General features: G+C 45.2%; 4 protein-coding genes across 5 annotated transcripts in view; all 4 read left to right on the plus strand.

Moving 5' to 3' along the window:
• Nucleotides 1–6,891, plus strand: part of pard6gb (par-6 family cell polarity regulator gamma b) — a 32,106-nt gene extending 25,215 nt beyond the window's left edge. Inside the window, exon 3 of the mRNA XM_060043177.1 lies at nt 4,981–6,891. Coding sequence (XP_059899160.1) covers nt 4,981–6,272 — 1,292 coding nt within the window. The 3' untranslated portion in view covers nt 6,273–6,891. The remainder of the gene's footprint in view (nt 1–4,980) is intronic.
• Nucleotides 6,892–7,866: 975 nt separating this feature from the next.
• On the plus strand, nt 7,867–11,120 carry bloc1s4 (biogenesis of lysosomal organelles complex-1, subunit 4, cappuccino). The gene is made up of 5 exons (XM_060043220.1): nt 7,867–8,247; nt 8,481–8,552; nt 8,740–8,841; nt 9,162–9,296; nt 10,202–11,120. The coding sequence occupies exons 1-5, from the start codon at nt 7,936–7,938 to the stop codon at nt 10,289–10,291; spliced, it is 711 nt and encodes a 236-aa protein (XP_059899203.1). The 5' UTR covers nt 7,867–7,935; the 3' UTR covers nt 10,292–11,120.
• A 197-nt stretch (nt 11,121–11,317) lies between these two features.
• Nucleotides 11,318–17,084, plus strand: LOC132451017 (nuclear transport factor 2-like). Of its 2 annotated transcripts, none has more exons than XM_060043243.1 (5): nt 11,318–11,465; nt 13,069–13,195; nt 13,811–13,882; nt 13,983–14,081; nt 16,803–17,084. In XM_060043243.1, exons 2-5 carry the CDS (start codon nt 13,091–13,093, stop codon nt 16,917–16,919), a joined length of 393 nt encoding a protein of 130 aa, XP_059899226.1. In that variant the 5' UTR covers nt 11,318–11,465; nt 13,069–13,090; the 3' UTR covers nt 16,920–17,084. The 2 variants fall into 2 exon arrangements, with proteins under 2 accessions (XP_059899226.1, XP_059899228.1); XM_060043245.1 differs by having other exon boundaries at nt 11,327–11,460.
• A 123-nt stretch (nt 17,085–17,207) lies between these two features.
• rrm2b (ribonucleotide reductase M2 b) lies at nt 17,208–21,815 on the plus strand. Its single transcript, XM_060043197.1, has 9 exons — nt 17,208–17,428; nt 17,953–18,117; nt 18,367–18,483; nt 19,165–19,298; nt 20,241–20,335; nt 20,519–20,652; nt 20,864–20,968; nt 21,134–21,247; nt 21,370–21,815. Exons 1-9 carry the CDS (start codon nt 17,405–17,407, stop codon nt 21,520–21,522), a joined length of 1,041 nt encoding a protein of 346 aa, XP_059899180.1. The 5' UTR covers nt 17,208–17,404; the 3' UTR covers nt 21,523–21,815.
• Nucleotides 21,816–21,817: the final 2 nt, after the last annotated feature.

The raw sequence follows: 21,817 nt of genomic DNA on the forward strand, positions 1-21,817 counted from the left end.
TCGGAACCGTACCGCCTCGAAAGACCGGTTACTGCAATCCGTCTGCCCGGCTGGAGCGCGTCCAAGTGATGTCATTCGACACTCTGATGAACATCAGCCGAGTCCCGTTTGTTTACGCCGCAGTGCTTGAATGTCTGGGCGGGTTTTGCGTTCTGGGTGTTGTACACTGGTTCAGTCGGCGCTCCAACCAGCGCCCCACAACCAGCACGAGACCCAATCAACAGCCTGCATTGTTCCCCCACAAGCGGCAGTACAACACATGTTGCAACCCTCCCATTATCACGGGGGGCAGTGCCGTCAATACATGAGGGTATTGTGGACATTCACACGGGGGGGCTCCCCCACACAAAAAGGTCCATTACGGCGTCTGACTCCCTAAAAGTGACCTCATCCCTGGCTCTGTGGTGTCCTTGTTATACATGTACGCCCTCTGATGGGTTTTGGGGGGGGGGGGGGGGGGGGGGTGGCGGTCCCTCGCCCGACACAAACATGCGTGCGTACCGCGCGCCATCATGGTAATCCTTATCGATTTCTCCACGGAAGCGGTGAACCGAGAGCCGCTTCACGAGGCCGGAGCATCAGCAAGCTCACCCAAGCGCTTCAGAACGATGATGTTTTTGTTTTTTTGAGTTTCATAATACCCATGAATGCCTCGCCCCTCCGTGCATCTTTATGGTTTGTTTTGGGCCTGGAGCGGGCGCTGGAAGACGTGCCAGGGCAAAGTGCTTCCTGGGAAGGAACGCTCTCGACGCACGGTCGTAAACCTCTCTGGAGATCCCTGCGCTGTTTGGGAGACGCTGATGAAGCAGGAAGCTGTGACGGGCTGCCTCTTAAAAGAGTCGGAGGCAAACGCAGGGGAATTGTTTTGCATGGCTGTCTGTCTGGGATCACACGACAGCCCGACACTCCCACTAGGACAGTGGCTCCCGACTTCTTTTGGCCTCTGATCCCATTTCAAGCACTGAAACCTTAGCTTTTGTGCATCTTCTTCCAAGCAAGTTGTTTTGACCCAGTCATCATCTGCCGGTAATATAGAATAATGCAGGTGAACGTAAGCGCATCGCTGTGCTACACACGTGGTGATTAGTAGTAGTTTGCTCGTGGCTTTGAAGGCACAGTTAGTCTTTACAGGACGTCTAGTGGACCCCACCCCAAGGTTTGAAACCACTTAATTAGCTAGATAACTTCTTATTGTGGTACCAGAGTAAACCACTTACAGAATCTAGGCAGCAGAGTGAACTGAGGGCACGTTGATCCGAACGACTGATTTATGTGGGGTCCGAAATGGCTCCAACTCAACGGCACGGAGCTACAGAGCTAAATGTAATGGGTTCCTGGCAATGCACCTTCATCCTGGCAAAGCTAGACAGAAAGTTGGACCGAAAAACGAAATATCAAAAGGCTTGCCTTCAACCTGTTCTGATGTATCTCCTAGTCCGTACACCTGCATTTCACACGTGCTCCACACTCATACACACGCTCGCACGCACACACATGCTCAGCTAGAGTGAAGACCGGGGTCACCCACATAGCCTCGTCCTCGTCCTGGCACTTAATAATAAAGGACTAAGAACTGTGTGGCGTCTTATCTTAGCTATCTTGTTGTATACAGGGAGAGGGTTAACCTAGCAATTGCAAATGATTAGCACTTGAATAAAGAAATTAATATCTGTACTGTACCGACAGCGATATATTGTTTCTATTTCTTCTGACAAATGTCCTTAAATGTCCAAGGGTAAGTCGCTTTGGATAAAAGCGATAATTCCCTAAATTGATGATACGGTGAAAACGTGATTGGAAGGAACCGAACCTGAGTCCCTTGGCCCATGAACCCGTCCACAGGCCCAAATATGTGTGTAGTTCACGACGAATTGAGGTTGATGATGCTGGAAAAGACAGCAGAAGATAGGCTAGGCTGGGAGCTCCACCGCTATTTAAGGCAATTAGCCTTTTTCCTTCCATGTCAGCGTTTAGCTTGGCTCTCGGAAGACTGGCAGTGGGATGGCAATTTTTAGGGTTTAAGAGTAACTAGTTTTAGGGTAACGGTTAACAGCCGTGTGTGTGTGTGTGTGTGTGTGTGTGTGTGTGTGTGTGTGTGTGTGTGTGTGTGTGTGTGTGTGTGTGTGTGTGTGTGTGTGTGTGTGTGTGTGTGTGTGTGTGTGTGTGTGTGTGTGTGTGTGTGTGTGTGTGGAGAGAGACACACAAGTTTTGTCACTTTAGGTTCCATATGGTCCATGTTTACATAGTTCTGGAAACTTCCATTCATTCAATCTGATGGCAACGGGAAATGCCGCTCCACCGGACCTCTAAGAAGACCATCGGCCACCACCTGCTAGTCTTTGATCATCTGGTTCACGCGGGATTACCCATCATGCTTCAGTGCAATTGGGGATTAGTCTTGTCAGGAGTTGTTAGAGGAGCATGCGTGTGATTGGCCTCCTGGCTCACACCGGTTTGTGCCAGAATCACCATTTAGGTATGGCTAAATGGAGCCTGACCTGGCTAACCGCGGCCAGCTTTAACAGTTTTTTTTTTATTTCAAACCGGATCAAACTCGTCTTGCCTGGTCCTTAAGGTCGACGGCGTTATCCTATAAGCAGCCTGTTCGTAATACAGCGCAGACCGAATGTACACAATCCATTCTTTCCGTTAAGACGGGACCTCTGCAGCCTTTGTTTTATCAGCTGCTGACTCATCAGGGTCCAGCTCCATGATAAGACGTCATGTAAAAACATTCACGTTCGGTTCTGAGAGACATGTTTCTGTTCAACGATTCTCACAGTATACTCCCAACAGATTCATCGTCCCGTACTTAATCTGGACACCCTGCAGACAGACAGACAGACAGACAGACAGGAATAGTACCAGTCTGGCTCTTTTTAGTGTAGACTGGACATCCGATTCTGCGGTCCCACCCCCCCAGGTTTTTAGAAACTTCTGGGTCTTCACAAGCTTGTATTACCCCAGGAATGTAGAATCAGCCGAACTCTATGTAAATAAGAGTCTCTCTGAGATGGGTGGCCTATATAATCAATACGCGACCGAGAGAGCGATCAAACGCATCTCTAGTCACAAATCTCTGAATGTTTCTCTGAATGTTTCCTTTCCCACTGAAGAGGGAGAGTCGACAATTTTGACGCTTTTTTATTTTACAATAAAGAAGAAGAACGATTGACACACAAATTAGATTAGGCTTATTCTCTGTTGTTCTGGGGCGATTGTGTCGTGTTGCACGGCAGGGGCAGGAGTCCTGGGGTGTGGCGAGGTGGTACCGTCGGGTTGTGCACCGGGGACCTTTCTGTACTTTAATGAGGCTCTGCTGAGACTCTCCCCTCCAATATGGTTCTCATCAGGGAGACGACTTGCACTTTTGGAAGAAATTCCAGCCCTGTAGCAAAATGCCTTTTCTGGATTCAATCAAAACATGTGCCGCAGCGTACACATCGAGTATTTTAAAAATACCCCCGTACCAGAATACTTTCAACCGAGGGGGGAAGAAATGAGGAAAAATTATGCATCCTAGCGGGAGCTTAAGTAAGGCCTTTTTGTTGGTAGTTTTATTGGTCTGGACAGTTGAGCACTCCAGCATGGAAGGGCCAGACATCCCCTAGGCCCCTGGTAGTTAGTTCTCGGTGACACTCCGTTCACCGAAAGTATAGGTTCAGTGGATTCATTTTTATTCCAACTGAAGTGCAGCATGAGAACGGAAATAAGGAGTTACGTTTTTTTTTTAACGTGCTTTTGTTTAGTTTTTGTGAACAATTGTCACACACACACACACACACACACACACACACACACACACACACACACACACACACACACACACACACACACACACACACACACACACAGAGAGAGCGAGCCACCAGAAAGAAGCATAAGGGCAGGTGTCCCAAAACAGTAGGATAACGGATGAGTCATTCGGGTTGCCATGGAAGCGGGGGGAGTGAGAGCACCCTGTGGGACCAGTGCTTCCTGTCACATGGCGCCTCACTGTGTTTCCCTTTCCGCTGGGGGAGAGGGAGAAAAGCAGCCGGCTTATCAACCCCCTTATCACCGGCTCCCGGTCCAGTCTCCTTCACTTTGTCAGAGTGTGTGTGGTGGCAGTAAGCTATGGAGGCTCCCAGTCCTCAGCCTCAGGACTGACCTCAGACCAGCTTAGCTTAAGCGCGCCGGTTGTACATCTTCCACTGCGGACATCATCGCATATCGACATAATAAATGATCGCTTTTTCGCCTTTGTCTCTATCCGCATTCTCTGATACACTTGAACAAAAGCAACCTGGTTGCCATGAATCACCCCCCTCAGCTAGTTTCTAGAGAGTTCCATGCGGCCCTGCGCTTCATCAGGGGGCAGGAAGGCAGGTATATGTTGCCACTTATGAAAGAGCGCCTCGCTGCAGCTGCTGTTAGAAGCTACGGGGGGTGGGGGGGTGGGGGGCTCACCTCCGGAGAAGGATACTGCCCTGCTCTGCCCATTCAGCATTTTGGCACACACATGTAACACACACACACACACGTGCAAAAACACACACACACACACATAAGCAAAACCTCACACACACACACACACGTGCAAAAGCACACATACCCACATACACCACACATGTGCCATCTCAGCAATTCATTCGTGGCTCTATGTTATTTGCATACCCAAGTTAAGTGAACTCATAATGTTGCAGTATTCCAAAGATGCCATGTCATCTTCTGCCTGTTTCTCCCGTAAGGTTATACGAAGTTAACACGTTAAGTTCCGGCTCTTTTCAAAATGGAAAACTTTGAGAAGAGGGAAAAGAATCGTCCCACAAAGAAATACATTTTAACAGAGCTAGTTTGGAGCACATTGAATCATTTTACAGTTGCTTCAATTTGAGAAATCTGATATGTGAACGCAACCCGTAATAGTGTTTCCTGAAGCTAACGCTCTCCCCTCCTCTCCCCTCCTCTCCCTCCCCCCCCCCCCCCCCCCCCCTACAGAAGAGGTGGACTACACCAGCTTCGGCACCAACACGCTGACGCGGCGCAAGAAGGCGGTGGTGACCATGCGCAACGACGTCAACCGCAAGCGGCCGCACATCCGCATCGGCATGCCGCAGGACTTCCGGCCCGTCTCCTCCATCATCGACGTGGACATCCTGCCCGAGTCGCACCGCCGCGTGCGCCTCTACCGCCACGGCTCGGACAAGCCGCTGGGCTTCTACATCCGCGACGGCACCAGCGTGCGGGTCACGCCCCACGGCCTGGAGAAGGTGCCCGGGATCTTCATCTCCCGCATGGTCCCCGGCGGGCTGGCCGAGGGCACGGGCCTGCTGGCGGTCAACGACGAGGTGCTGGAGGTGAACGGCATCGAGGTGTCGGGGAAGAGCCTGGACCAGGTGACGGACATGATGATCGCCAACAGCCACAACCTCATCGTCACGGTGAAGCCCGTCAACCAGCGCAACAACGTGGTGCGCAGCAGCCGCATCTCGGGCAGCTCGGGCCAGTCGTCGGACAGCGGCGGCTCCACGGGCTACCCCAGCCTGTCGGTCGGCGGCGCCCTGTCTGCGGGGGCGGGCGGCGTGGCGGCCCCCTCGGGGCCACTGACGCACGGCTACCCCGACGAGCTGGAGAGCGACGAGGAGGCGGACATCGTGATCGAGAGCAGCGTGAAGCGGCCGTCGCGGCGGTCCAACGCGTCGGCGGCGTCGGCGGCGTCCACCGCCTCGCGCTCCCACCACCACCACCACCACCAGCACCAGCATCATCCACAGCAGCAGCAGCAGCAGCAGGCTCCCATCTCGGCGCCCCCACCGCCGCCGCCGCCGCCGCCGGCATCGGCTCCTGCACCAGCGGCCCCCCCGAGCCCTCCTTCACGACCCCCGTCGGTCGTGTCCACCGCCTCCTTCCACTCCCAGCTCAGCCTCAACGGGAGCACACACCACCAACACCACCACCAACACCATCACCAGCAGCAGCAGCAGCAGCCGCAGCAGCAGCAGCAGCAAAGGGAGCAGCAGCAGCAGCAGCAACAACAACACCACCAGCAGAACCAGCACCAAAACAGCCTGAGCTACCAGCTCCACAGAGACCTGAACCTGCAGAACGGGCCTCAGACGCCCCACAGTCCGCACCACGCTCAGCCCCAGCACCACAGCAGCAACCCGGCCCTGCGACACAGCAACGGCAGCCTGCATAAAATCCTCAGCTCCCTGAGAACGGACCCGAGGCACAGCCTGGCCCTGCCCCGGGGAGGGGTGGAGGAGGACGGCACCGTCATCACCCTATAACACGGATAGACACGGACACACGCATGCACACACGCACACACACACACACACAAACACACATACAGGTGCAGACAGACAGAGAACAAGCCTCCAAGCTGCCTAAAGACTTAACTGGATTGATTTTAAAGGCGGGCCGGTACATCTGTGCGTCGGCATGCTTCCTCACGAGTCAGTATGCAAAACTCATTTTATCACTTTTTGTGTTATTTTTGTTAAAAGATAAAATGGTAAGATTTTGAGAAATGGATTTTAAATGCGAAAAAGGATGAACAAAGAATTGATCTGTTGCTGTGTATTTCTAAACATTTTCATTGTCTTTTTTTTTTTTTATAATTTTGGGGACAAGAAAGTGTTATAGGTAAATCCACTGTATTCTATTCACATTAGTGACCACTTTTATTGAGTTGTTGATTTGTTGTTTTGTTCTTGTTACTGGGACCAACTTTAATGTTTTCCTAATAGACTTTTTAAAATCATAAATTCTGTAATTAATTCAGTGATACTATATTTCTTATAAATGTTGTGAACCCTGTCTTTGTTTTTTTTTTATTCTTCCTTTATGCATTGTCAAATTTGATCAAATTGTTGAACCTTTTCCAATAAATTATTCCAAACTTAACCGTTTCTTTGTTTTCTCATACACCCTTGAATAGTTTAGAAGGAACGATGGCACAATATCCCCTCGCTGGAAACTTCAATTCCTTAAATAAGTAAATGGAACTATAATACATAACTATAACTGATATTTGTCATTCCCTACCAGTATTCTAAGGGTCAGTGTTGTGGACCTACTTATAAGCCATTAGAGTGGTCCTAAGTGATGCAACACATCACTTGGGTCACACAGCGCATCACTACACGTATATATTTTAGCCTCATATTATCCATAATCAGTCACAGAAGTAGGCCTACTTGAAACAGTTAAAGGATATAACTGTATACACCCTGAATTTCCACTGAGCAGTATAAGATTAGTGCTAGACTACAACGACATTAATCTGAGAATCAAGTAGTCTACATTTTATCTTAGCAACACCTCATTTTGAACCTGTAAGATATGATCGTGCATGCCCGAAATGCCACCACTAAAGATTGACAAATGTAGATGCTGAGAGCTACCAACGAGTCGGCACACGCCTGAAATCAAATTTTGTCTTGATGTCACCCATAGATTGTAAAAGATCTCAACCTCATCACGGACGGGATGACAAAATCCCTGCTGCCATCTGCTGGCCAATATGGAATCGCATTGTATCCATAAAGGAAGAGTGTACAATAGTAGTGTATTGTAACGTAAGACTAGGCCTTCCCCATATATAATTTTATGTAGCCTAATAAAGATGGTCTATGGTTTTATTTAGATTCTTGCTTTTTCTGAAATGTTCCTGGTAACGCGGGTGTACTGCCTCACCTTATGCGTGTTTTTTTGTCTACTATCAATTCAAATTGTATAACCATTTTGTCCGTTTAATAGGAAGGGGTCAGTGGTTTATTACTCTCTGCCAAGTAACCAAAAAACTGTATTTTTGACGTGGTCGTTTTGTATATCCCCCATTCGCGTTGTGGACTGTTTTGATCCTCGAGGGCCTCCTTCCGAGTAGAACACACGTGATTTCTTCAGTTGTCAAAAAACGGTAGTAGTACAACAAACCACAGCAACAAAATGGACCATCAGCGGATTGACAGGGTGGGCTTCCTATCGCCCTTGGAGGAGTCCAGTGCAGAGATAAGCAAAGACAGCGGTATAGTGTCTCAAAGTGCGAGCAGTCTGTCTATGGTGAGCGAGATCCTCAGCAGCGGCACGGTGTCGCAGAGTCCGAGCTTTGGCGCAGCAGCCGTCTCTCAGAGCCCCAGCTTTAACGAACCAGTACCTGGCATCGCTAACCCAGACGACTCGGATCAAGAGGATGATGCGCTTTTGAGATACACGGCTCTGAGTTACTCCTCCTATGTGAGAGCGACTGCTGGGGAAGAGGTGAGAGGGATGTTAATACGCCTTGATGCTGCTAACCACAAACATCGAATCAGGGCTTTTGCAAGCATAGAGCGTATAGGACTGTTGCACCCAGTGCCAGCGTTAACTAGATATGTGTGATGCAAGGAATGTAGTAACTGCACTGGGAAGCTTGCTTGCAATAACAAAGAACCGTGTGTGTGGTTGGCTCTATGTTGAACCAGTTTATAGGAAACCGTGCGTTTCTCTTCTAGGTGCTCTGTTTGGATAGGAGCTTGGAAGAAATGCTGACAAGAGTAGATGAATTCGTTGGAATGCTTGATATGGTAAGATGGGGCATGGGGGTTTTGATACACTAATAAAAAATCACTTTTATTTAATCTTCCATATATATATATATATTTTTTTTTTTACTGCAGCATGACCTGTTATTGTACACTGGCAATAACATCTAGAACAGTTTGTTCTCTCATTATTGGACTGTAATTGTATTGTTTTTTGTTTTCCCTCTAGATCCGCAATGATACCTCTCAGATAGTGAATGAGAATCTACCTCAGATCCAGAGAAAATCGGATGAAATGAGACAGATCTACCGCAGAATTGACAAGCTGGAAGTAAATGCCAGCTTCCCTATAGTGTGTGTGTGTGTGTGTGTGTGTGTGTGTGTGTGTGTGTGTGTGTGTGTGTGTGTGTGTGTGTGTGTGTGTGTGTGTGTGTGTGTGTGTGTGTGTGTGTGTGTGTGTGTGTGTGTGTGTGTGTGTGTGTGTGGGATTTTTCCATTGTCTGCCATCTCTAAACAGACCAAATGGCAAACCAACTCAAGAAATCAATGGAACATGATCTTTTGATGCAATTATTTCTGAATACACCAATAGAAAACATATGTATCCAGAATGTTAAGTGCCAACCACCCGCCCAATTTGTTTCCCCCCAGGCCTTTGTCAAAATGGTGGGTTCAAACGTGGGTGCCATGGAGGAGCAGGTCACACAGGCAGAGGGAGAGCTGGGGACTCTGCCTGGGGCCTTCAAGAAGATCCTCCGCACCATGAGCGTCCCAGGTTTCCTTAATGTAAGAACTCTACCTGTCCTCCTCTGGGTCATCTGCAAGGGGGGGGATTCTGCTGTGTTAAGGGGCGTTCACACCAAACGCGAAGGGGTGACACGATCCCATAGAAAGTGAACGTAGAGACACGAATCGTGCGAATTATTCGCTAGAGAAAACCGGCGACTAGTTTTGTTTTTTTCCCGTGCCACACTTTCGCCCTGCACAGGTGAGCGCATTCGTGAGATGTTCACGTCTGGGGTGAACCGCAGCAAGATCTCCTGCAAAAACTTACACAGCGACAGTTTATGATTTGTCGCGCGACAACACTTGGGTGACGACATAAACGGGCGACAAATGTCTTTTGGTGTGAACGCACCTTTTAGGTTTTTACTCAAGGCCTGTGTTTTGTATGTATTTTATACGGACCACCTGAGTCTGGAATAAAGTTTATCTATAGTTGGATTACCTTTTTGTTGGCTGGCACCCAAAGCCACTTGACCCTGTATTGAAAATACTATGTGTGTTGTGAAACTAAATGTGGTCACAACGTCAACTCTGTTTCCAAGGGGGAACAACGCCTGCACAATTTTACGTCATTGGTCCGGGTTCACAATCTCGTCTCACTTCATCAAATGAATATCTTCTGTCTGACGGCAGTCAATCTCACATCCGGCTGACCAGGGCATTTCACATTCTTTCGCCCCCTATTTGTTTTGGCCAAGTTTGCTGGAGGCGGGAACCTGTGAGCGCATAACTGTCATTCTGAGTTTCTCTTGGTAGAATATGTACACACCGAATGAGGAAACAAGGCGTAACCCCGCCCCTTCCAGTTTCTGTCCTGCCCCTGCCTCAACATTCGGCTATACATAGTAGGACTGCTAGCTCCCAGTAAGGCCGTAATGGTGTGGTTTATCCCTCCCCCCCCCCAGAAGCCGGCCAGCCCTCGAAGACCGGCGCAGCGGCAAGAGATCCCCACCGTGTTCCGGACAGACGACCACTTCACGCCTCAGCCACAGTGATCCCATCAGAACCTGTCGGTTTTAATCATGACCATAGCAATGACGTTTTACTGCCGTCCGTCTCCAGAGGACTTTCATGTGGAGGGGCCACACTAAAGCAATAGACGCCTTTCCGAACAAATGACTGGAAAACGAGAGCGTCAACTTCTCCTGGCATCAGCACTGAACTCTAACAAAAGAATATCTATTGGTTCTGTTTTTGTTTCGATTTTAGAAGAGAGAAAAAAGTGCCTCATTATAAGTATTGTTTTTGTTTTATATTTTGGGCGGAAAGAAAAATACATCTTTTTGCTTTCTGTTAAACAAGGAGCACAATATTTACCCCGACTTGCAAGGCAAGACCCTTGGAGAAGTCTGTTGTAAATATACGTCATAGAATAATCCACCCAGCCCTTTTTATACAGGACACTACCTGCGTTTATATACGTGTATGCTGTATTCAGCGTAACTTTGTAATGTTTCATCACTGTGCAGCAGTGACATTGGCCCGGTCCGATGGAGCTCTCACAATGTCTTCCAATCCACGCTAGTCACTTAATACTGACTGGTAAAGTTGTTATGATTTTAAAGGTTCAATGGCTTGTGTTTTATTTGCATGGACATTCATTAGAGCACGTTTAGAGATTAAAAAACTACAATGGGCTGAGGTTACTGCACTCACACACACTTAAAGAATGCCACATTCAGACTGAGAAGAGCAACATTAGAGCTCCTTCAATTTAGTGCAATTGTATGAAATGTAGGGTCGAGAAAAATAAATAAACTGAGTGATCACGTGATTTATTATACCCAATTGGTGCTCCAATAAACCAGATTAATTTACATTGAATACTCCTGGCAAATTATAAAGGTTATTGCGGACTGGAGAATATATTTTCATGTGTGTGAATCTTTTGCTTTGAATGTATAATCTGTATAAATATATCATTGTGTGTGTCTGTCGGTATAGAGATATATCGATATAATTGATGTTTTATAAGAACAACCTATGGTTGCCCCCTGACGGCCCTGGTTGTCCCCCATTTTTTATTTCTTGCTATGACAACACGGCGGCTATTGGTCGGCGGTTACATGACGTCTTGCCTCTGCATAACCCGGATGAAGCGGGAACCTCCCGAGGGTTTTCCTCCACGCTGGATCGCTTACTGATTTCTAACTTAAACTTCTCTGTAAGGTAAAGCGTTACATTTGGAAACACTAGACACCCGTGTATTGGTTACTCGTGTGGAAGATGGTGAATGCTGTATTACGAGGACAAGAGTTTTTGGAGGACTGTAAAACTTAACTTCCAGGCTCCGGAAGAAGTGGTGTTAGCTATCTAGCGCTACTAGGGGTAGCTCACTTTGTTGGACACACAACGCGGGTTTGCCACAAGTCTGGGGGTCGATCGACACTATTTCACTCTATAATCTGTCATTTGGTTTCTATGCTGTGTGGACGAGCTATCAAAAGTGGGGTCATTCGAGACAAATGGTATTGATAAAGTCGCCTAAAGTTAATTTCTACACCCTATTTTAAGTGGTTGTTGAATGAAACACTGAGGCTACACAAAGGTTCACTTTGCTGTTTTTGTGTGATACTACACGTTATATATTATCAAGCACCCGTAACCTGCTGGTGTTGGCAGTACCGACCTTGGATCTAATAGTAAAACGTTATCGTTTACTGCACACCGACCCACTGGGTGGAGTACATTCAGATTAACTTTTTGCAGCCGGTTTGTCATCAACACTTGGTGTCGGTGTGTGTGTGTGTGTTGTGCTTGTTAACCCGTTTCGGTGTGATCTCGTTTAGTGCTTTTTATACTCGGAGATTTGACGATCACAAATCAATACTGTTTGTGCTACCTGGGATACATTTTGAGTTGTCATTGATTATCGCACAAATATAGGATAATGGACATGCAAGGGAAATACAAGGCCATAGGGACGGCTGAATAGGCGGTTGTAGTATATCGGGATAATAGGAGTTAAAATCTGACACATTTGATACATTAATGTCCACACACGGGCTACTAAATATGAATTATGGCTAAAATGAAATGGACACAGCATAGGCAGACGAGGATGCAGGGTAAAGGATCGTCCCATCTCTTGACAAAACCGTATCTGTAAATCTGCTTACAGGGCTGAATGGGTGAGGCGTAGCATAGCATTGTATCGTGTGTTTTTTTTAGGGGTAGATGGACCAATGGCCGCCCCTGTCCAGACTAGACTTGATTTCCCCTCTAAACCCAACAGGGGCGGTATTACACCGTGACGTATTTGGTTCACCGCTTTATTCCAAGAGACGAAGCCTGCATAGCACGCCATCTATCCATGCACAACCTTTATGGAAATAAATACCAGGGAAGTAGCAAATGTGTTCTACACATTCGAACTCAAGATCCCAATGTAGTGACGGATGAAAATGACGTGCTGTTTAACTGACTGTTCAGACTAAATGCATTTTCCCCCTGGGGAAGAAACCCGTCCAGTCTGTCTTTAAGTAGTAATCCTGATTGACATCTGCATTAAATGTCGGTTTGGCATAATAAACAGTACCACTGTGTTCAATGTGGGAGCAAGGTTGTTATTTACCCATGTATACCATGATACTTTCTTCCAAAATGGTTGTCCACAAGCAGGATGCTTTCTACAAATAAATCGGCAAACGTTTACGACATGGAGAGTTTTGGTAGCTCATACCTATCTTTGTGTTTATGTTCACATTCTTTGATTATCCCTCATGTAGCTACTGCTTACACTTGATTTAAGGCACCTTTCCTCTGGTTTCAGGTCCACAGCTCCACTTTAAGCCATGGCTGATGAAAGGCCGGACTGGCAGAAGATCGGGGAGGAATTCATCCAGCTGTACTATTCCCGCTTTGACACTGGCAACCGGTCGTCGCTGGGCGAACTCTATGTAAGTCTGTCTTCTCCCAGTGTTTGGGCCCCATTTAAGGACATGCTGTATTTTTAGACTGCGATGCCGCCTGTCAATGTGCTTTCTGAAGTGATCGTTCACACGGATGATTATAGAACTGCAATATTCATCAATACGACCATCAGTATAACAATATCAATGAATCAAAGCCTAATCATAAATGACTAATGGCCAAGATGGTCAAAAAGGTATTAATTGTAAATCACACATTGAATGAATGACAGGAAGGTTTCAAATGGGTTTTTAATCCATTTCACCCATTAATTAAAATAGGTGTTCTGGTTGGCCCAACACACTTGTCACACCGGCAATCTGCGTCATAGCGAGTAGCGACCCAGGCCCGATTTTATGCTGCCAGTCATACCCTCTGTTTTAACACACTTGCCTGTCGCTCCGCTCTCCTGTCCATAAATGGATACCAAATATATCGAAACAAAAAAAAGATGGTTTTCTTAAAAAAAAAAGCATGATCATGTACCCCTATAAACTGTACTAATCCCTAGGGGCAGGACCCTTAAAAAGCGTGATCAAATCTAGTTCCATCTTGTTGCCTCTGTACAAGGCACTTACATGTGGTGTGGTTTGTTCCCTCAGTATCAATCCGCCTGGATGACCTGGGAAGGAGAGATGTTCCACGGGAAAGAGGTCATAGTAAACAAATTAACCGTAGGTGTCCTCCCCCCTCACTTTGTGTGTAATGTGTGACGGTTTCTCGTTTGTTAGCTCTCGGACTAACTGTTTCTCTTCTCCACCCTGGCAACCGCAGACCTTGCCTTTCAAAACAATTCAACACAATATCACGAAACAGGACTGCCAACCCACACCAGATAATTGTATTGTTGTTATGGTGATGGGACAGCTAAAGGTGAGTGTTTCCTTCTTACTTTGTCTTGTATTTAAGGTCAGTCCGACAAAGGACTTTAAAACCTTCTACACATTACCCCAAAGCCCATGTTCATATTTTGTCTAGAATGTTTTTTCTCAATGGGTTGGGTTGTGTGCTTTTTCTTCTTTCTGTAACATTTCTTCTCATTGTGCTTACCTTAAGGGACCATACCGATCTGGGTATTAAACCATCGTAGCCTTCTCTTCCAGGGGCACAACTTAAACATATAATAACAAATATTATTGGCAAAGTTACTCCGTTGTATAAATTCTAGCACGAGCACAGTCTCACCACAAATCAATTGCAATACAAGTGTTGTCTTTCGGAAACCATTAAGTCTTAGATTTGGGGCGGTGTTAAGGGATACCAGGGTATTCGCGCCCCCCTTACTTTCTTCTTGAAAGAGTCGTGTGCCGGGTCGTCAGAACCCAGCCGCAGTGGTGTTCTAACTGTACCCCGGGCCTCTCCCCTCTTCGGGGGGGCTGTTGGGGCTAGCTGCTGCTTATAGGCGTGACTGCAGGCACAAACAATCAACTGTATAACTCGGGGGACTTGACGACCACAACACCACACAGCTCCTTAGAACTAGGAGACTTGAGAGGCTAAACGAGTGTAAACCTTTTGGTTAACTGATGTTCTGTCCACACAGTTAGGAAAATGTATTCGGATAAAAATACAAAACATTTAAATTGATGAATCACTTATTTTGACTCGTATGGTCCTTGTGAGGCAGTCTATGTGCTTAGGGGAAATATATTTAGAGATGGCTATTTTTAATATGTCTCCCTCCAGGCTGCTCTCATGTAAGCCCGGCCATATCCTGTAATTCAATTACAACTTGGTCACAAGCAAATCACTTAATTCAACCACATTGTTCTTGTGAAACAATTTGCGCCGAAGGGTAGACGACAAAACCCACACAGCCATGAAACCGTCTCCTCGGTTTGGCTCGAGCTGGCGACAGTGAATCCTGTCACTCACTGAATCTTTAATGGAGTCATGAAATCTTGCCAGTTATATATAAATGTATCTTGAGATGACTTCTTCTTCCAACCACTTAAGTAATTTATCAGCCACAGTATTCTGTTCAACTGCCATTCGTCTGCCAGTAGCCACCACACACGTTCAGCCCACAGATTGGTATCCTCCAGCAAGAATCTATGGAAGAAGAGCACTCCCATCTATTCCATATTCTATTGGCCATAAGCAAGACTTCTCCAAGTAGGCTTATTACATATGAGACACAGCATTATATGCTAGACACAGCATTGTATGCTAGACACAGCATTATATGCTAGACAATGTCATTAAATACTACAATGACTATCACCAGTGTCGTAGACACAACGCAATACCTTAACACTTTAACAAAATAAGAGAGGTAGAGCCCCTTTTTATATATTAGGTAAAAACATCTAATTTGCTGTAATTGAGTGATAGCTTATACAATTAAAAACAAACAACGGTGGGCCTCTTCATAACTAATTTACATATTTTTTTAATGCAATAATATATTTATATATATTTTTTTTTACAAACCTTAGTTTTTGGTGCCCCCTCAGGTACTTGGTGCCCTACGCGCTCTGCGTATAGGGAGCGGCGGGCCTGTCTGGAACACATAGACTTTATTATCACTTGTACAGAAGTAATTACAAAACCAAAGAACTCCTGTTCTGGAATCAGGCTTGGCAAAACGTATAAATTCCAACCCCCTGCACTGACCAGCACCCTATGACCTGGGCCTGTACATTGGATGCCTCTTGTCCCTTACATCAGTTCCCCATTTGTTTTTACCATGCACCAGTTGGCTGACTATAATAAATGAAAGGGCTCCTTTCATCTTCATGCTCACTCTGATGCCCTCGCCCTGCTTTCCTGCTTTGTTGAGAAAACCCTGTGTTCTGAGCGGTCACCACTTCAGAACCGGTTTTAACATTGAACCGCCTGTCTTGAGAACGTCCATCGCAGAGTGCTATCAGGAGGTGTGATAAGCGCCCCCTGGATGTTCCCTCAGAATGTGGTCTTTTTTTCCATACTCATTTATTTCATATAGCATGTAAGCAAGATAATGATTACCCATAAATGTCAGAGTGAATTTCTCCCATACCAGCAGCTCAGCTTTTAAGTAGTTTTTTTACACACGGGTCATATACTGTATGCGCTAGTGAATGGAATAGAAACAACCCAAACACCCACACAGGCGTATGCAGTACAGTTTGTTGGGGGGAATAAAATGAACCAGTATTATATACGTCTTATAACAAAGACTAAAGGGCTACCTCGGTTGTGTACGTTGGTCGTGAGAGACACCCACATTTAATGCACTAAGGCAGAATCACTAACAGTCATATGTGGTATCACATTGATCGCTGATGTTTTAGTGGAGCCAGGAGAGACGGTTTTGTTTGGTTCCCCACCCAGACTGGTATGGTCCTTTTTGTGTATGCCAGCGTAACGCAAATACAACACTGAGTGAATCAAAGGTTTTTAGTGATCAAATACTCATACAGCATGTGTAGTGAAATGTTTGTGACATACTCTGTGTATTTCGGTTCTTAAAATATAAATAAAATACAATATAAGTTTTAACTGAAATGAATATTTTAAAATATAGGGATAAACAGGGAGATGTACAAAGTGTGTACATGTTTTTGAGAAGTCAATAACCGTGGTCCTGTTTGTTTCCCTTCTCTCCCGCAGGCGGATAACGACCCAGTTATGGGCTTCCAGCAGGTGTTTCAGTTGCGGAACGAGCTGGGGTCTTGGGGCTGCTCCAATGACATGTTCCGGTTGTCGATACACAATTTTGGAGCATAGCACTGTGGATCTTCTGTTGGGCTCGCACAAATTCTGCAGATGTACCTACCATCAAGATTTGACATCCAGCTCCTCAATTGTACAATGTTTTCTTTTAGTAAAAGCCTTCCCAAATTCTTCTGTTTACAATAAACATTTTTTCCATAGAGGATTTATATCCATCAATTGCCGTGCCTATTTATCAATGGAAAATGCTACTTTTATTGCAGGAATACGGTGCCGACCAGTTTAAATAAAATTTGTGCTGACTAAGTAATATACGCATCATTTATCCATATTAAGACCGTGGCTTTTGACAAAACTGGAGGTGCAGTATCTCTTACTGGCCTCCAGGTGAAGCTTTAACCGCAAGCAAGTTCGACATTCGATACAATGACGGCGACATGCAACAAAACCAGTTGTAACAGCGGAGGAGGTCACCTATATTAGTTGGATTACCAACAACACGACCCTCATCTTTCGGTACGACCTTCACATCCAAGACTATGACGCAAGCCAATGGTCAAATGGTAAGCACTGCAGCTTCCTGGGGTTTAAGAAACGCATAGGCCGCCTTGTCCACCATGTACCTTTTGTTTATGTAGAGTGTCAAGTTTTGTAGTCTATAATGACAATAAGGGAAGCTTTTAGTTTCTAGTGCTATTTAGTGTTACCCGTTCTAGTCTACACGCACACTTCTGTGTAAAGTTACTTTTGCAGACGTCTATATGTGTTATGTTTTTACTCCGACGCATTGAAGCTAGGCTGTTTATGGTGAACCTGCCCGCAGTTGTCAAAATGATCATAATTTAATTATAGCGTCATCGATGCTATTTTTTATTTGCAAATGCGTTTATTTGATCCTATTTACCATTTAGATTTCCGCACAGAGCTATCGCGCAAGCGCACAGAACAAAATTATCTTAAAAGTCACAGTCCCTATTTACAAGGGGAGCTTCATCTACATTACTACCATTACTATGTATAAACAATGGTTGCTTACAGTTCCGAACGCCATGCTGTATAATAAAACAACTTTTCGATTATTTATTAGAATGGGCAACTTAACACGAATTCAGACTACCTCAAGAATAAAGACAAAGAAGATGAACCCTTGCTCCGAGACAACCCAAGAAGATTCGTCATTTTCCCAATCCAATATCCTGACATTTGGAAGATGTATAAGCAGGCACAGGCTTCTTTCTGGACAGTTGAGGAGGTTTGTTGCATCTGTTTTTGAGTAATGTTTTTATTTGATTTTTATATTAGGTTTATATATCTGATACATCAACTATTAACTCGTTTTTTCCATGGCACATGGTTACTTGGACTTTCATGCTTTGTTTTTTCGGTAGAAACATTAGACTTAATATTGATACAGAAGAAGTACTATAGAACTTTGTGCATTGCACACACGTGCATTCATTATCTAAATTCTTTCCCTCTCCCTACTGGCTCTTTTCCAAAGGTGGATCTATCGAAGGACTTTGCTCACTGGAACAAACTGAAACCTGACGAAAAGCACTTCCTGTCCCACATCTTGGCTTTCTTCGCCGCCAGTGATGGAATCGTCAACGAGAACCTGGTAAGGTGGAAACACCAAATATGGGTGAGCCAGTGACGGTTGGAGCATTCAGGACTTGACAGTACTGATCTCTGGGCTTCTTGGCCCAGAGATCCCCTGGGCTCTGCGGGGCCATGTGTGCACACACTGCAGGGTCACATTCTGATCCATAGTGGGTAGCTAGGGGCCAAATCTACACTGGTCTTGTAGTTGTGGAGTGACATGATATGATGATATAGCCATCACCTTTGTTTGCCCTGCACAGGTCCAGAGACTTCATAGCTAGCTATCATGTTTGTTCGACCTGCACAGGTCCAGAGACTTCATAGCCATCATGTTTGTTTGACCTGCACAGGTCCAGAGACTTCATAGTTATCATGTTTGTTTGACCTGCACAGTTCCAGAGTCTTCATAGCCATCATGTTTGTTTGACCTGCACAGGTCCAGAGACTTCATAGCCATCATGGTTTGTTTGACCTGCACAGGTCCAGAGACTTCATAACCATCATGTTTGCTTGACCTACACAGGTCCAGAGACTTCATAGCCATCATGTTTGTTTGACCTGCACAGGTCCAGAGACTTCATAGCCATCATGGTTTGTTTGACCTGCACAGGTCCAGAGACTTCATAGCCATCATGGTTTGTTTGACCTGCACAGGTCCAGAGACTTCATAGCCATCATGTTTGTTTGACGTGCACAGGTCCAGAGGTTCAGTCAGGAGGTGCAGATCCCGGAGGCTCGCTCCTTCTATGGTTTCCAGATCGTCATGGAGAACGTCCACTCAGAGATGTACAGCATGCTCATCAATACGTACATCCAGGACCTGCAACAAAGGTAGGTGGCCTATAAAGCACACTGCATTAATAAACTCCCTACGGTAGAATGTTTGGCAAAGTTGGCGTACAACATTTCGTTGTTTGCAAACCTTTAGTCCTCAGTCATAACTTATTATCTAACATCAGTGTAACAATGTCCTTGCTACATGCCACCAAGATGACTTTTACTGGGCTCATCCCAAACAAGGACACAGCGTGATGTTGACAGCCTCTTTATAGTCGAGTTTGAAGTTAATGATACATGAAGAAGGTTCTCCATGCAGGAGATCTTCCTGAGTTTGAGGGGTGAGAGTTGCTTTAACCTGTGCGCATTGATTAGTCAATGGGCAACAGGTTTGCAGCCTCACCTTGCCCCCGAGGCCCATCAAACTGCATTCCAGTGATGTAGGTCAAAAAACAAAAAGAAGGAACGCCCCATGTGGCGCAGACTGTCGTCAGATTATTTTTATTATGAAGGTAAAGCATTTTCTTTTTAAGACAGTTGTGATTATGAATGCAAATTATTGTATCCAGATAATTCTGTTTATTACAAAGGTGAAGCATTTTCTTTTTTTAAGACTGTTGTGAATATCGATATCCATGTATGTGTTGTATAGCTCAAATGCTGAATACTCCGAACTATGACATAAAAGACCTGGAATGATTCAATCGGAATACATTCAAAGTTTAATCCAGGTCAACTCAGAGTTTGTTTTGAAGCACCAGTTCCAGCTGTGGTGGCCTGTCTTCCACACTTCCTGACATCATAACATAACATTGAAACTGGCATTAAAACAGGTGCACTTTGATGCACCTGTTCATAAAATAATGTAACCGTCATTTCAGTTATATTTCCAGTTAACGTATTATATTATGTAGCTCTGTGTTGGCCATACACCAAAGACATGGTTTGTGAATCCTAACTGCTTTTTTTTGTCCTGTTTTTGTTTTCTGTTCGCAGAGAGCATCTCTTCAATGCCATCGAGACCATGCCTTGTGTGAAACGCAAAGCAGATTGGGCATTTCAGTGGATCAATGATGATAAATCTACATTCGGTGTGTAGGAATCAGTAGTGTTGGCAATATAATATAGTGCCCATATGTACTAAATAAACAGTGCTACTGATCTTCTTTTTTAAATGTTACTTTTCTACACAAAAGTCATCGACACCAATGTTTGTTAATCTCCCCAAATATGAATTCAGTGGTTTTCTTTCTTTTTAATCTTTTCTGCCTCAGGGGAGCGAATTGTCGCTTTTGCAGCAGTTGAAGGCATTTTCTTCTCGGGTTCCTTTGCTTCCATCTTCTGGCTAAAGAAGAGAGGGCTGATGCCTGGCCTGGCCCACTCTAATGAGCTGATTAGTAGAGACGAGGTTAGAGTCGGAACACCACATTCCTTTGAATTCTTTTTGGATTCGTTGTCCCCCTAATTCTGCCGCTGTGACATCCACATTTCTCCTCAAAGATTTATTAGGTTTAATTAGAATTTGTTCAGAGATGTCTGCATCAAGAACCTTTGATTAATGTGTGTGTGTGCGTGTGCGTGTGCGTGTGTGTGTGCGTGCGCGTGTGTGTGTACTTCAGGGTCTGCACTGTAATTTCGCCTGCCTGATATACAAGCACCTGGTGAAGAAACCGTCAGAGGACAGAGTCAGGGACATCATCACCAAAGCTGTCCTCATTGAACAGGTCAGCATTGCATTCTGGAAGATTTTTTCAACCACATTTACAACCAATGTCTCTGCTAGCTCACATCATCCAAGTCAAACAAGGGTAAGTAAGGGTTTGTGTTTGGGCCTGGCGAGGTGAATCCTTTGTAAATGATCTTTACCTCTGTCTTTCCTCTTGGTACAGGAGTTTCTGACAGAGGCCTTGCCCGTGGCTCTGATTGGAATGAACTGCGGTTTAATGAACCAGTACATTGAATTTGTCGCTGATCGACTCCTCTGGGAACTTGGGCTGGCCAAGGTGATGAATCTATCCAGGCTTTATCTGAATTTAAATTGTTTTATTTTAGTATTTGATCTAATCAATATAATTATTTATAATATATGCTGAAATAACTTGTTTGCTTTTTGCTTATTTTTCAGATTTACAAAGTTGAAAATCCGTTTGACTTCATGGAGTCCATTTCGTTAGAGGGCAAAACCAACTTCTTTGAGAAGCGAGTGGCTGAGTATCAGAAGTTTGGAGTCATGTCCAGTATGATGGACGGGGAATTCACAGTTGATGCTGACTTTTGACTTGTTACATAAACTCTTTTTTACTGTACAGTATATTTATTGAAGGGGTTCAAATCAATGCGAAATATGTGCGCTAATAGTATTATTGAGCATGATCAATTCTTTATTTAAGGGGTTACGGTGAACATGTACTTTCATAATTGGGCCTACTATAAGCTACAGAATAAAACGAATGAGACGGATTTAAGAAAAACGGTTAAACCATACCATATGTCTGACCCATAGGATTTATCGTTTTTATGTTACAATAATGAAATGTTTTCTAATAAAATTATCTGGAGTATTCTTACGTATA

The sequence above is a fragment of the Gadus macrocephalus genome, chromosome 22, assembly GCF_031168955.1.
Source record: "Gadus macrocephalus chromosome 22, ASM3116895v1".
NCBI lineage: Eukaryota > Metazoa > Chordata > Actinopteri > Gadiformes > Gadidae > Gadus > Gadus macrocephalus.

Bases quoted from the DNA above. Each gene is read 5' to 3' on its own strand.
- bloc1s4 (XM_060043220.1), top strand. From the start codon at position 7,936: ATGGACCATCAGCGGATTGACAGGGTGGGCTTCCTATCGCCCTTGGAG. The intron at 8,553-8,739 runs GTAAGATGGGGC...TTTTCCCTCTAG, and splicing joins TCGTTGGAATGCTTGATATG to ATCCGCAATGATACCTCTCA. The intron at 9,297-10,201 runs GTAAGAACTCTA...CCCCCCCCCCAG, and splicing joins GCGTCCCAGGTTTCCTTAAT to AAGCCGGCCAGCCCTCGAAG.
- LOC132451017 (XM_060043243.1), top strand. From the start codon at position 13,091: ATGGCTGATGAAAGGCCGGACTGGCAGAAGATCGGGGAGGAATTCATC. The intron at 13,883-13,982 runs GTAGGTGTCCTC...TGGCAACCGCAG, and splicing joins TCATAGTAAACAAATTAACC to ACCTTGCCTTTCAAAACAAT. The intron at 14,082-16,802 runs GTGAGTGTTTCC...TCTCTCCCGCAG, and splicing joins TGGTGATGGGACAGCTAAAG to GCGGATAACGACCCAGTTAT.
- rrm2b (XM_060043197.1), top strand. From the start codon at position 17,405: ATGACGCAAGCCAATGGTCAAATG. The intron at 20,336-20,518 runs GTGTGTAGGAAT...TTTCTGCCTCAG, and splicing joins TGATGATAAATCTACATTCG to GGGAGCGAATTGTCGCTTTT. The intron at 20,969-21,133 runs GTCAGCATTGCA...CTCTTGGTACAG, and splicing joins AAGCTGTCCTCATTGAACAG to GAGTTTCTGACAGAGGCCTT.